This window comes from Eretmochelys imbricata, chromosome 10 (genome assembly GCF_965152235.1).
Source record: "Eretmochelys imbricata isolate rEreImb1 chromosome 10, rEreImb1.hap1, whole genome shotgun sequence".
Taxonomy (NCBI): Eukaryota; Metazoa; Chordata; order Testudines; family Cheloniidae; genus Eretmochelys; species Eretmochelys imbricata.
Genome location: NC_135581.1, coordinates 34,596,062 through 34,610,621, shown reverse-complemented (window position 1 = coordinate 34,610,621; position 14,560 = coordinate 34,596,062). Strand labels below are relative to the sequence as shown.

Here is a 14,560-nt window from a genome sequence, read left to right as displayed (position 1 = left end):
TGGAAACATGGCCTCACCCACGCTGTCAGGTACTTGCAAGAGAGGGGTTGGCTTAGGTGGCATTCGTCCCCAGATGCCTGCATGGGCAAGCCGGGGTTGTTTGTCTAGTATCACATAGTGGCAGGTGGGAGGAAAATAACTGCAGTAGCTCAGACTCCAGGTGCCAACAGCACTGTTATCCATGTCCCTGCCCACCCCCCTGGCACAGGTCTGCTCTGCCTCATCGTTTATTTAAAAGCCATGGCAGCTCCAGAGGCATTGATCTGATGCTCATCCAAGATGCTGCTTGGAGGCCAATTTTCCCATTCTGGGGCGGGGGGGGGGGTTTCTCTTGCTATTTTGCACTGAGCATCTCCTGACTTTATTGCTGCTTCTGGTCGGGAGACATCCTAACTCCCTCAACACCTGGCCCATGGGTGCTGCTCCTAGACTGCCCACTAGGGGTTGCTCTGCAGCACTAAATGCAACCCTGTCTCTCTGGGGCTGAGCAAGTGACAGGATCCCTGGTTTCTGCTCCACCACCTGCAGGGTGTTTCTTTCCAGGAGCCCAGAGCGGCCTCCAGATTTGTCCCGCTGCCCGGCCACTGCCAAGAGCAGGCGCCACATCCCCTGAGCAGAGGCAATGCCCCCACCTGCCATGCCTCGAGGCTACGGTCCTGCCTCGTGCGGGAGGTTTCACACTCAGATCTTTACGGCAGCGCTGCCCCATAATCGGCCAGAGGGGGCACTGTTACACAGCAGGGTGGCATTCCCCTCCCAAGCCCTTTTCCTCCTCCAGACTCTTTCCAGCTCCTCCTGGCCTTGACCTTGCAATAGCTTTCTGGCTATACAGGGAAAGCCCAGCGTCCTCTAGGAAAGGGTGTTGACGCTGCATTCAGGGATGTTGCAGTCTGAGTTAGCACTGACTCAGTCACAGGGAAGCTCTGAAGCTGAATTTCTGACCACTTGTGGCTAACAAAAATACCAGGGCCAGAATACAGGTGTTAGCTTCAGTGCCCTGGCTGAATTTCAGCTACATATTGTCTCCTTTGGTTCCACTATTCCTTTTAATAGCTGCCCTGCTTTTTTCCATTTCTTCATGCAACCATAGAGTTAGTGTAAACTAATATATAGCAGCGGCCTTCCACCCCAGAAACAGCTGCATTTTGGTGAAGGGCAGTGCTTGTACTTCTGAAAAGCACTTTGAGATTTGCAAAATGTGCTGGGTCATTCAGTAACAATTATGAATGATACTCTGAAATCTCCATCATGTTGCAATGCAGAGCTCACCCGTGCATCTGCCAAGCCAGACAAACTGGGCGCAATGATTCCACGCACGTTGCTCCTATCTAATCTGGATTGTTTGGTCTTTCCAGCGCATGGTGCTGGCCTGGCGGACAGGACTCCTCGCCCCAGTGACTGTCGTCGCCCCGCCCCCCCGACTGCTTTGCCTGTCACCCTTTACTTTCCCAGTCCAAGTGCTGGAGTCTGGGGGACTGACAGCATCAGCCTCTTGCTCTTTGATGGAACCTGGCAGTGAGATGCTGTGTAGTGAGGGATGTCATGACCATGTGTGTCATTGTAACTGGAAATCAAATAGCTTTGAGTATTTGATATTAACTGTTCTTGTTCTTATTTTCCTCTCCTGCACCTGCTTCTTTTGGCCAAGCTACACTATGTTATTAAGAGGCCCAGACCCATACCATTACCCTTCCCTTTGTACTGTGGAGGTGGAATTCCTCCAGCCAGGAGCAGGGCCCCTTTCATGATAAGGGGTTAGTGACCGATGTTTATTGAGTGCATTATGGTGGCTAGCTGAGAGACTCTGACATTGGGAACCTGCCTATTAAGTATGCATGTATGTTGCTTATTTGTTAAACTGTATGAAATGTGCTTATCAAACAGTTCTAAGCTCACTGACAGAAATAAAACATGGTCATTACTTTACATGAGCATGTAACACACTAGCTAAGCATGCTGGTGTCCCCTTCTAGTGGCTCGTCTATATAGAGGATAAGTCCCTACTGCTGCTGCGAGCTAGTGAAGCTTCTCCTTTCGATCAAGAGGTGGAGACTCAGGCTTTTAGTGCTGAAGGTCCTTGGTTCAAATGCCGATTATCATCCATGAAAAGCACTGTTCTAAACACACTGAAGTGTCAAACAAGGAGGCTTGGGCTCAGCGAAATGCTCCCACCTACAGGGCACGGTCTGCCTCTTCACACCAGGCCCTGAGGCCAATGCGGAGGCAAGCAGATGACCCCTGAGGCATGCACGAAATTCACCAGCTGCAGGCACTCTCAGCCCGGCAAAAGGAATGAATTCCGGAGCTGAGCACTCTGCTACCAGCCACCTGGCTATGCCAGCGCCAGTCCCTCAGCTGAGCCTTAGTGCGTAAAGCAGGCCTCCGATGGTACGTCTACACTGCAGCCAGGAAGTGTGACGGTGGCTGGGGTAGGCAGACCTGAGCTAGTTTAGATCTAGCTAGTTCACGGGTCCTGGGCGGTGCTGTACTCAGGAGGTCAGCCCATGGCCCCTCCTGCTGCCATGACTACCCTGCCATTGTTACTCAAGCGAACTTTGATCTAGACCAAAGCTAGCTCGGCCCTGGCTGCAGGAACTGCAATCTCACCTGCCTGCTGGGTAGACACATCCTGAGTCCCAAACCACACAGGGCATGAACGGCAGCCAGGGCCCAGCGGGAAGCCAGTACCGACTATGGGTTCCCAGGAGCCATGTGTTGCACTGGGTGACCAAGGAGCTCCAGTCCCAGGTAGAGCATATGGCAGTAAGCTGGCTCAGAGGTGATGTGGCTCATGGGGCCACTGAGGCTCAGATCCGTAGTCTCTTTGCCAGCTGCAGGTGGAAAATGCATTCACAGCTATAGCTGCTACTACACCCTGCGGAAACAGCTGCGATTCCATGAGGACCTCCAAACTGCATCTTGCTGGCAGACCGTGTGCAAAATCCCTGTGTGAAGGGGGCAGCTATCACCTGCCATCCCTTCTGGCTGTGTTGCCAGCCAGCCAGGGTCACCTCTGGACTGATGGACAGTCAGCCTGTCCTCCTACCGGCCTCACTCCTGGTTAGACGCTGGGAGAGCTGAGAGACTGTTCCATCTGGCTGTGATGAGATGCAGTATCACCAGCAAACTGCTGGCATTGCAGCCCGCACCGTCTGCCCTTCCGTAACACGCACAGGAAGGGACGACGGGACAGAACCTAATGGCTGCCCGCGGGAGAGAGCCCTGAGGCCAGAAGAACACTAGTCCAGCTGGATCCTGTCGTAGATCAGGGTGCAGTCACACAAGCATCATGCCAGGGCATCTGGGCCAGTGGTAGCAAAGGCAGCTGAGGGCTAAGAGAGCTGCTTGAGCCGGTGGTGTCTGTCCAGCACTAGCCTGCGAGGCCAGGCTCCGAAGCACACTGAAAGGCCTGGGGAAATCTGAGAGCGCCAGATCCCCAATTCATTCCATGATTCCTTAACCCAGGCCAGGGCAAAGGCATCCCGGTGCACTGAGAGAGCCACATGGGCTGTGTCCCTGGGCCTGCAAGGCTGGAAGCGTGGGAGAGGAAAAGCGTGTGCGTGCCGGCTTCTTCAGTAATGACAAGTTCTCCTTTGTGCTCCTGCACCTGAACCCCGGCTCTTCCCCATCCCTAGGGGTGCTGCGCTGGAGATGGGGGCCGGAGTCCCACACACACACGGTGACTGCAGCAACTAACCCTAGACACTGGGGCTCCAGTCCTCAGCTGCTGTAAATCAGGGTAGCACCACTAACCTCCATGAAGCTACACTGATTGGCCGTCCCTAGCTCCCTGCCTGACCTAGCCTGCGCCGGACAGGGTCAGCACCCTGCCACGCTCTGCCCAAGCCCTGGCGTGGGTGAAGCTGGTGTGGATGGGGTTGCTGACTGCACTGTGTGGCAGAGTGGTGCACAAAGCTGCTCTAATACCAGGCGCTGCAGAGGAGGAGGCCCTTGCACCAGCCTGGAATGCATTTGACAGCACAGAGAGGAAGCCAGTGGACGGGAAAGGAGGAGAGCGGAGGGAGACCTGGTTCTTGAGGACAGCTGGGAAAGCAAAGAGGGCAGTTTGGGCTCTCTGCTGAAAGGAATGGGCCTAGGGATGGAGGCTGGACGCACTTAGCTATACTTATGTAGCTCATGGATTTGAAAATCTTTACTGTATGTATGCTCTGCAGCCTAACAGCTGTTCCCATGGAAACAGAAGCCAGGCTTGGTCTCCAATAGCTGAGATTCAATTTTAGGGGCCCCATGTCGGGGGGAGTAGAGTCACCTCCACGGTAGACACAGGGGCCCATCCCAGTCCCAGCCAGGTGCTCATCTGGGTTCAGCAGCAATATTTGAAACTAGGTGGCCACATCAGTGACACTCTCTGTGCTTGAGGCCTACGCATGGCGAATTCCCACCACCCTGTGGCCTGTCTTCTTTATCTTCCTTATCTTCTATTAACTAGATAAGATCTAGTGTCCTGTAACCAAAGATCTGGACACTGGAAAACAAAGAATAATGTTCAGTAGTATATGAAAAATCACACGAGAGTCTCCACCAACTGCCCCAAGGCGGGGGAGGAATCCAACAGAACTGTAACAATCCATATTTTATATCAGCCAAGTGAAAGAAAACCCAAATTATTCCATCCATCAAAGCTCTCTGGCTGGCCACAGGCCATATAAACAACGGCAGATCACCAGAGGTTCTCCGGTGGTGGTGCAGCTGCCGAGACTTGAGGCCAGGTTTCCAAAAGGCTCAGCACCTACCAGCGCCTAAATCAGTGGCCAAGTTTTTCCAGTGCTCAGTGCCCACCAAGGATACATCTAAGCTGCAAAAAGGAAACTCACGGCAACCCGTCTCAGAGCCCGGGTCAAGCGCCTTGCACTCGTGAGGCTCGCACTGCAGGGCTAAAACTAGCCGTGGAGATCATAGAATATCAGGGTTGGAAGGGACCTCAGGAGGTCATACAGTCCAACCCCTGCTCAAAGCAGGACCAATCCCTAATTTTTTCCCCAGATCCCTGAATGGCCCCCTCAAGGATTGAACTCACAACCCTGGATTTAGCAGGCCAGTGCTCAAACCACTGAGATGTGCCGGCTCAGGCTGAAACACAGTGACAGGGGAGAGTCTCAGAGCCCCAGCTCCAGCACAAGCCTGAATGTTTATGCTGCTATTTTTCGCCCTGGAGCGCAGGCCCCACAAGCCTGAGCCAGTCGACCCAGGCTCTGAGACTCGCTGCTGCAGGGGGGTTTTTTGCAGTGTAGACGTAGCCTTGGACCCTTAAACGACACTGATGTCTCAAAGCCAGCCAGCATAGAGCGGGCGTCAGGCTGGAGGGCTCCATGTCTCTGTATTAGGGCAAAGACTGTGCGTATGTTTGGGGCAGGGAGTAACCAAGGTTCCTGGATGCCACTGAAGCAGGACGGCAGGATAGAGGCTGGAATCTGGCCAGGGCACTGGGGTTAAACCATCTGCTCTTGGGGAAAGTGCCATAGAATCTTTAATGACAACAAGGGCTCAGGAGCTAAGTTTGTGAACCACCTCCAAGGGCCACTGGTGCAGGACAGATGCAAAGGCAGCAGCACTGTTGTGGTGGTAGTCACTGCAGGCTGTGGGTGCTGGACAGTCCAGTTGTTAGGTTGGGGGGACTTGGAAGACCCAGGTTTAGTTCCCTGCTCCTCCATATGCTTCCTCAGTTCCCCATCAGTACCAGGGGGACAGTGGCCCCACCTACCTCCCAGGGGTGCATAAGGATCACCACATTCAGGGCTTTGAGGTGCTGGGTAATGGGGGGGAATGGACTAAGTGCTGCAGCAGTCTGCCCTTCACCGGGCCTGCCCTGGCTCTGTGGCACCATGAGTGATGGAACACCCGGGGAAGGGCTCCATTTGGAAAAAGGTGTCCCACCCTCCAGGAAAGGTCCTCGGCCAAAGCAGATGTTTTCTGATGATGCCATGAGTCTACCTTGGTGTTCCATTGGCCGAGCATGCTGAGATCAGGGATGGGGGGCTCCCAAAGCTCTCAGCTTGGGCTCCCGTTCAGGCCAGTCAGGTCAATGCTGAGTGCTTTGAAAACCCCACTAGCTTCAGTGGAGCTTGTATGAGAGAGGAGGCTGCTTACGCCTCTTGCTCTAAGCACAGCACAGCAACGGCCTCCCAGAGCTGCAGGGCCGAGTCATGATGGAGTGACAGCTGGCCGCCCTGCCTGTTGTTACACAGCTGGTACTCAAACCTCCACCAAGCTGCTCCCAGCCCTCGTGAGTATGTTCGCAGGAGCACGTTTCCAGAAAAGCTTGTCATGTAGCTGGGACCCTTGCTCTGTCATGCCTGCGGTGGTGAGCACCTAGCGTGGAGGCAGCACCGCCTCAGTCCTGCAGCTAGGGAAGATGGACATTCAGCATGAAGCAGGCAGCCCATTCTTGGATCAGAGCAATTGGTTTCTGGAGCTCCCTGGGCAGCTTACCATGTAACATTCCCTGCACGATTGGCAGGGAAGAGCTCTGAGGGCAGGAAACATGTTGGCTACTTCTAAATTACTAGCTTGCAAGCAAGAGGTGCACAATTAAGCAGCAACAGCTAACCACTGTAATAGTGCACAGGGTTTTGTTCTACCCGGGTTGGCTGAAGGTAAGAATCAGCATGTATAATGGAATAGTCCTAGGAACCATGTTCTCAGCAGCTGGATTCTCATGCATAGAGACTGATTCCACCTCCTCCCCCTTCGGAGGTATCATGTCATCCTATAACCAATCGGTATTAGCTGCAGCCTCTACTCGGAGCTGGAGTTCCATTTACCCAGAGGGCCCAGTTTATCCCTTTGCCTCAGCTCACCTTTGTGCCTCCTGCTGGGAACTGCTGAAGCCTTCTTTAGCCCCCAGCCTTAGGAGCCCTGACCTGGGCCGGGCTCCCCATGGCTCCTGTGGGCCATCATGACAGGTTGGAAAGCCAGCATGCCCCTGACCTGGGATCTCCTGCCTACTGAGATCTCCCACTTAAAACATGGCCTTCCTAATTACTCCTTATTAATTAGAAACCAAGTGTATTGAGCTGCTGGTTTTATGTGTTTGACCTTTGCTTTGGAATCGATACCAAGCTAATGCAAGAATGTTCCTGTCTGACGGGTGCCGGGTGCAATGTGCCGGCTGGACTCAGCCCGGTCCTTGCTGCACATCACAAGACACCGTCACCGCTGGGGCCGTGCTTGGCAGCATCAGCAGGGAGCCCAGCAACAGGAGGAAAACTCCACAAAGATTCCCACGTGACGAAGCAGCTGGAATCGGGCGTGGCGGAGTGGCTGGTCCTTTTCCCAACAGTAATGGTGGTGCTTTACCACACAGATCCCAAGGTGACAAGTGCTTTAGCAATGCCTGGGCAGTCCTGAAAGGGGCCACAGAGACTGGACTCCCCTTTAGCCCTAAAAGGGGTCCCTGCAGGACAGAGTGAAAGCACATTGGAGGGGCATGATGGGGCAGCTTGCCCTGCCAGTACCTGTGCTGTGCCCATTCTGTGGGTAAACTGGAGGTCTGGAGGAGGGACCTGCTTCGAACAGAGGAATTTACACACAATGGAGAGTCATTGATTTTCAAGATCAGAAGGGACCATTATGACCATCTAGTCCAGTGGTTCTCAACCTGCGGCCTGCAGGCCACTTGCAGCCCAATCAGCACAGAGCTGCGGCCCATGTAACATTCTCAGGGCCAGAGAGGTAGTATTGTATGCGACCCACAATGGTAGATAGAACCACTGATCTAGTCTGATCTCCTGCATCACACAGGCCAGAGAACTGCATCCAGTTATCCCTGTCTTAACCCCAATAACTTTGCTTTGCAACTTATGTAACGCATATTATTGTCCTCGACCTTAGAAGCCCAAACCATGGAGGAAGGCCCCATTTTGCTCAGCACTGTACAGAGAAAGAACAAAAAGATGGTCCCTGCCCCAGAGTTTGCAATCATCCAAAAAAGCATCCAGTCTAGTCTGGAAGACATCAAGAGATGGAGGATTCCCCTCATCCCTTGGCAGTTTGTTCCAACTGAAAGTTTAACACTCCCTGTAGCTCAGCTGTGAGTCTCTGTCCCAAAGATACCGACAGGTTAGCATCCACGCATAACACCATACAAGTCCCATTGTAACTCATCAGTCTGAGAAATGGTGGAGGGGGAACGAGGACTTTGATATCCCCCGGTGACAGGTGCTAGAGAAGTGCAAAGTTGGTCACACCTTCTACTGAGGCCTCCTACTTCTTCCAGTTATAAATGGTTTATAAATGATTACCAGATGTCCCAGGCATGTTACAGACATGAACATGACAGGTTACAGGTGGCTATAAGAGCAACAGTAGACCGTGTTGTAGATGGCTATAGCCATGGTTATAAAGCAATCTATTGACCTGTTGCACACTAACAATTAATTACCCATGTAGTAATAGTTTTATTAATCATTATTAACCTTTCATAAGCTATTTATAAAGGGAAACTTACAATGAAAAGTGACTATCCAAAGTCCACTGCTACAGTCCCTGTTAGGAGGGCATTGCTGCTGGGGTGAATACTCAGCTCCATTCACTGTAGCCAACAACTCAAAGTACCTGAGCAGGGATATCTCCCATGATGCATGAAGGAGGCAGTCCATCACATGAGTCTGTGGCCATGGTGACTCATGGATGATGTAGTCTGGTGTACAGAGAGAATGGCCACATGAGGTACCCAAACTAAAATTCCCATGAGACACTGCAGCAGCATTTCTGAATAAAAATCTTCTGGTTTTCAGTCAAAATCTTTCAGGCCTTTTTATAAAAAATCAAAATTTTCCTTGGAAAGCAGACACTTTGAATGAAAAAATGTGTTTTCTTGAAAACCCAATTTACCCTCAAAAACCAATTTGGACATTTTCAATCAGCCCCTCTGAAAATTTGGGCTGCTTTTCTTTTGGTGTCCAAATACGGATATAAGCACCTCAGAATTGAACAAGTCAGCCCATATATTTTGTGTCTGAATATTATAACCTCTTTTCTTCCACCTTCCTATCCCTGTGTCCAGAAAGCCCAGTGAGGAAGGTATCCGCAGTCCCAGGGGATGAGTTCTCAGTCTAGGCTCATCTCTAGAACTTGTGAGAAAATGGACTTTCTGTTCCATGGGAAATTCCCACATTTTGAAATTTGTTTTCTGAATGAAAGGCCAATATGTTCAGTTGAAAATGTTTCAACCAGCTCCGTTTGTCTCCCTTGTCACTTTGTGATCTAATTTCTTGTTGGCGGCATTTCCTGGCCTTGTCCAGTCCAGCAGAGTCGAATGCCTCCTGCTGGAGAGCCCACTGCCATTGAGCATGGTTCATCTCTCCTTGCAGACTTGTTACAGTTACGCCTGCCACATCCTCACTTCCCTACCAGGCTAAATGGCCTCAAAAATATTGCACTGGATTCTTTGACGTTTCCTTTCCTCAGCTTTTTTTTTTTTAAAGCGCAGTGTGACTCATTGGAGCCACTTGCTTCATTGTTCACACTGATCTCCAAATGCTTGATCCCCTCTCTCCCTGCTGTGTGGATTCACTTTCACGCTGAAATCTGCAAGCTTGCTACTCTCCTACTGATCAGGTATTTGCTCAAGGTACAGAACTGATCTGCCAGTCTCCTCCCTCCCCTTCTCGCTCCTACCTGCCACACCTGGGGCACCATGACAAGTCAGGCTTTATCTCCTTGGCAGCACATTGGCTTGTGACGCACTGGCTTTTCCCTTCACCCAAAGGACTGAGGTTTGTACATGAGGTGAATGTAGTGCTGATGAGAGGTGGAGGCTCTACCGATTAGGTAAAGCATAGGCAGGGATGGGGCATCCTTCCCTCCCAACTGATATGTGCCTCAGCCAATGCTGGAGGGAACCAGATAGCAACTGTGAAAAAACAGGACAGGGGGTGGGGAGTAATAGGCGCCTATATAAGAAAAAGTCCCCCAAAACAGGACTGTCCCTCTAAAAATGGGACATCTGGTCACCCTAGTCTGATGGTCATGCCGTGTCTCCTCCTCTCCCTTTCTTTCTTTCTTTCTCTCTCACAGTCAGTGGCTTTTGAAAAATGAGCTGGGGATATTGGCCCGGTTCACATCACACAACCTGCCTTCACAACATGTATCCTTGCTAGGCGCCTCAGCAGAGAGGCCAAAGATCGGCTGGGGGATGCCAGAGGTCCCTTCTGATCAAGTGGGGAGCAGCAGGTGGGAGAAGCATACACTGCTGCTACCAATGCTGTAGCTGTTCTGGGGATATGGGGACTGTCAATCCAACTTCATCCACCAGCAGTAGGCCTCCCACACCCGCAAAAGTCATTCTGCAAACAGAAACTGAGTGATGGGGTTTCCTTCCCAGTCCTTTCCCTGCACGCACACTGTGGTCGACCTACAATCTTCTCTCACTCTTGGCTCTAATGCACCCTCCCACGGTTGTTTCTGGATAAGGCTTCTCATCATCGTGAGATTTAATCATCTCTCCAGGATTCTGATTTAAATTCAGTCTCTTAACATTAATGACATGGGAGAAAATTAAGTGGGTCATTAATAAACTATGGGCTTCATGGGGGATTAAGTTTGCTTCTGATCCAACTGCAAAATGGAATCTAATAAACACTTAGCTGTGCATGCACAGGAGAGTTTGTGAGGTCATACGAAAGAAAGAAAAAAAGAAAGAAAAGGGTGGCTTTTCAAGGTAGTCTTTTTTTCAATGCCTAATCAATTAAAAATCATGGCTCTTTCTGCTATTTTACACAGCCCGTTTCCATTTCCAGCCCGTCGACACTCTTTCTAAGAACTAGAAGCTGGGAGGCTTTGGCTATTGTACTCTGAGAAATTCTAGTTGTGAATGCAATACCTGCTGCAGGTAGAGGACAGATAATTCTGGGAGCAACTTCTCTGGCTGTCTTTGGCCTGTCATGGATACCTTTGACCCAGACGTCGAAATTGGTCACTTCATCCTTAGAAAAGGCTTCTTGATGTTTCTCTGGCAAGACCCTTAAGTTAGCCACCTGTGCAGGAATCAGCTCTTGGTGTGCCGCTTGAACTGGAACTGGCAGTCTCCCACCACATGTTTCTTGAGGAAAGGTAACTCATCCTTCCTTCTCCCTCCTTATCACCTGCAGCTTATTCCCATTCTCTTTAAATGTTACCTTTAAATGTTACCTTTACCTGAGGAACCACTCCCTCAGTACCTCTGCAGTTCTGTTTCAAGGATGCAACTTCCTAACCTTCAAACTTGGGTTCAGAAGACTCACTGGTACTCTTCCTTTGATGGCATTAATCGGTACATTGTCTAGCTGGAGCCCCATAAGGTAGGTTTACCCCAGATGTAGGCTCTAGAAGAGCTTGATATCTATTGGTATTTCCTGGTACACAGCAGTGTTCATCAAGGATCTTCCCTCTCCAAGGAGGAATGATGGTCTTCCGTTTTTTGCCCACTTTAACATTTCCAATCTGCCTTTTGGGGCCCCGGGAATGACTCTGCCTCTCTGCTCGAGCCAGTACTCTACTCAGCACAGCATTCTTCTTAGAATGCTTATGACAGTTCATCCTCCTGGTTACTTCTCCTGGTAAGACTAGCTCCTTTAGCTCACTAATTATGTTCGTTCCCAGAATCCCTGGGACTCCTTCTTCTATATGACTCCCTTCTGAGGCTTTGTCTTTTAGGATGAAGATGCATTTTCCTGGCAGTTTCTGGCCCATGTAGTCTATGTCTGCTACGAGGCATCCCACCACTGGGATTGCCAGCCCGTTAACTGCTGTTAGACGTACAAACTGTGTGAAGTGCATGATCAGCTCCTTGTCTTTCAAATATTTTTGAAAATGCGACTTAATAATGGTGGTGACTTCTGAGCCAGTATCTAACAAACATCTGGTCTTCACCCCTGCTGTACATACTTCAGCAGTTAGACAGTCTTCAAATGCTTGCTTACAGAAGTCGCTAGATATGCTGGCACTGCCCGCATTCCTTTTAACACTGTATGCAGAGTGATTTTGCACCAAGGAGAGGCCTAGGAATCCTTCTGCCACTGCTTGGCCTTCTACTGTAGATGGACCACTCACTCCTGGTGCCCCACTGGTTTCCAGTGCCTGGGACTCTGTTGTGCTTTTCAGTGGACATTCTCAGCTAGTATGCCCTGGCATTTCACAAGTGTAACAAATGTACCTTCCCAGCTCATCCTTCAGTGGGGATCTTTGGGAGCCCGGTGCCCTTGGATATTTTGGCATAACTAATGGGATTTTTTTTCTTTTATTAACTCAGTCATCACTTTCAGCATCTCCCCCTGTTGGACCGCCAGTTTTTGGACAGCTTTACTTAAGCTTTCCAATGTAAGCTGTGTTTGGGGCAGGGCTTTTTCTCCAGAAGCTGCATTTACTAGGCTCCCACTTCGTGTACAGGGGTTAGTATTGGCTGTCTCTGCCACAGGAACTTTCTCGTCTTCTGACCACTGTGACAAAGTTCCTGCTCTACCTTGGTGGGTCTTGCACTTATTGGCAGATTTGCTCACCTTGGAGCTTCACCACAGCTCTCAGCTTGGCCATTTTTCTGAACCCACAGTCCGGGTCAACTCGTCCTGTGTCTGACCAGGAGTTGGGAGGATTTGGGGGGAACCGGGGCCCGCCCTATACTCCAGGTTCCAGCCCAGGGCCCTGTGGAATGCAGCTGTCTAGAGTGCCTCCTGGAACAGCTGTGCGACAGCTACAACTCCCTGGGCTACTTCCCCATGGCCTCCTCCCAACACCTTCTTTATCCTCACCATAGGACCTTCCTCCTGGTGTCTGATAATGCTTGTACACCTCAGTCCTCCAACAGTCTGCATTCTCACTCTCAGCTCCTAGTGCCTCTTGCTCCCAGCTCCTCACACGCACACCACAAACTGAAGTGAGCTCCTTTTTAAAACCCAGGTGCCCTGATTAGCCTGCCTTAATTGATTCTAGCAGCTGCTTGATTGGCTGCAGGTGTTCTAATCAGCCTGTCTTAATTGTCTCCAGAAGGTTCCCGATGGTTCTGGAACCTTCCCTGTTACCTTATCCAGGGAAAAGGGACCTACTTAGCCTGGGGCTAATATATCTGCCTTCTATTACTCTCCTATAGCCATCAGGCCCAACCCTGTCACACCACACAATAGCAGCCTGAATGAGCTCATGGAACTTCTTACTGGACTCTTCCTTAAACCTCCTTTTCATTTCACAGCAGAGGGAATCACCCTGGAGCCCCAGCACCAACTGCTCTTTCAGAACTGTATCTGGGTCTGGAACTCGTCGAGGGTCTCGCTGTTCCACTTTGCTTATTCTCTCCTGGAGGTCATATGCTATGCCCGGATATTTTCATCGGGCGCCTGCTTTCTCTCAAAGAACTCCTTTAGTCAGGTTCCAATAGGAACCATGTCCCCATACACTTCTAGGAGCAGTTCAAATACCTTTTCCACATCTTTCTTGTCTACCACTGCCATGAACTTTACTGTGGCCTTGGCCTGGCCCTTGAGGTGTCCCTCTATGAAGTCTACATGATCTTTTTCAGGTACTCTTAGCACACGCAGAGCTGCCTTCACAGACTTGACCCACTCCTCTACCATAATGTCTCCTGTTCTTGTCAGGAAGCCACGAAACTCTGTGACCTTCTGCTCCCGTGGGACGTAAATAATAGGAGGTTTCTTAACTTTTGCTGCCTGTTGGTCTATTACTACCTTAGCCAGTGATAAGGCTTCTCTCTGTTCTGTTCTAGTTTGTTGTAATGCCTCAGCTTGGTCTGATAATCTGCGCTGAAGTTCAGCAAACTGGGCCCATAGTTCTTCAATTCCAGCCATGGTAGGGTGCTCAACCAGGCCTGGACTGTGCTACTAGAACTCAACCAGTATACCAATGAGATGGACCCTGTGGATACGATCCTGTTTGTGATGCCAATTATGTAAGCGGGGAAATGGTCCCGCTATTGTGGGGAACTTTCCTGGCTTCTGCACTACCCCGGTGAAGTGGGCTAGCGAAAGGATTTGAGTCCTCGCTTCCACTTCCTTTACCCAGAGGCCTCCCTGACCTTGAGGACTCCCCTTCCACTCTCCTTGTCAGAGTCTTTGTAACCCTGACAAGGCTGGGCCCTGGATTTTTGGGGGGCTCAACCCCCAACCCTGCTGTGGTCACCCAGGACAGGGGCTAGGGTGTCCCCACTCTGGGGTACTTTCTCTGCACTGGACACTTTCCTGACCCACTGATCATTTTATACAATTTAAAGCAAATACAAGTTGTTTAACAATTAATTTAAAAAAAGAATAAGAAAATTTGGGAAAGCTTAAAGGAAAACACATCACCCTGCTCTGTGGCAGGGAACATTACAAACAGTGTCTGTGGATGTCAGGGCACTTCACAGTCTGTTCCTTATAAGCCCCAGGTCTCCTTCTCAGGCCCTGGCTGTGCTGCAGGGATGCTGTGGGTTGGACACTTGCAATGGTGGTGGCCACACCGCTCTGGGCTTTGGGTGGTGGGACCCTTCTTCCCAGCATCAGCCCCCCATTGGGTTAAGATCCTCCTCCCAGTCTGGCCTACAAGGACCCTTGGATGCGGGTTCCTGCACTGC

At 50.8% G+C, this 14,560-nt stretch overlaps 1 protein-coding gene across 1 annotated transcript in view; it reads right to left on the bottom strand.

Moving 5' to 3' along the window:
• The window catches only part of LOC144271446 (glucagon receptor-like), a 54,694-nt gene extending 40,898 nt beyond the window's left edge, over positions 1-13,796 (bottom strand). The window contains exon 1 of the mRNA XM_077828804.1: positions 13,410-13,796. Coding sequence (XP_077684930.1) covers positions 13,410-13,796 — 387 coding nt within the window. The remainder of the gene's footprint in view (positions 1-13,409) is intronic.
• Between the last annotated feature and the right edge of the window lie 764 nt (positions 13,797-14,560).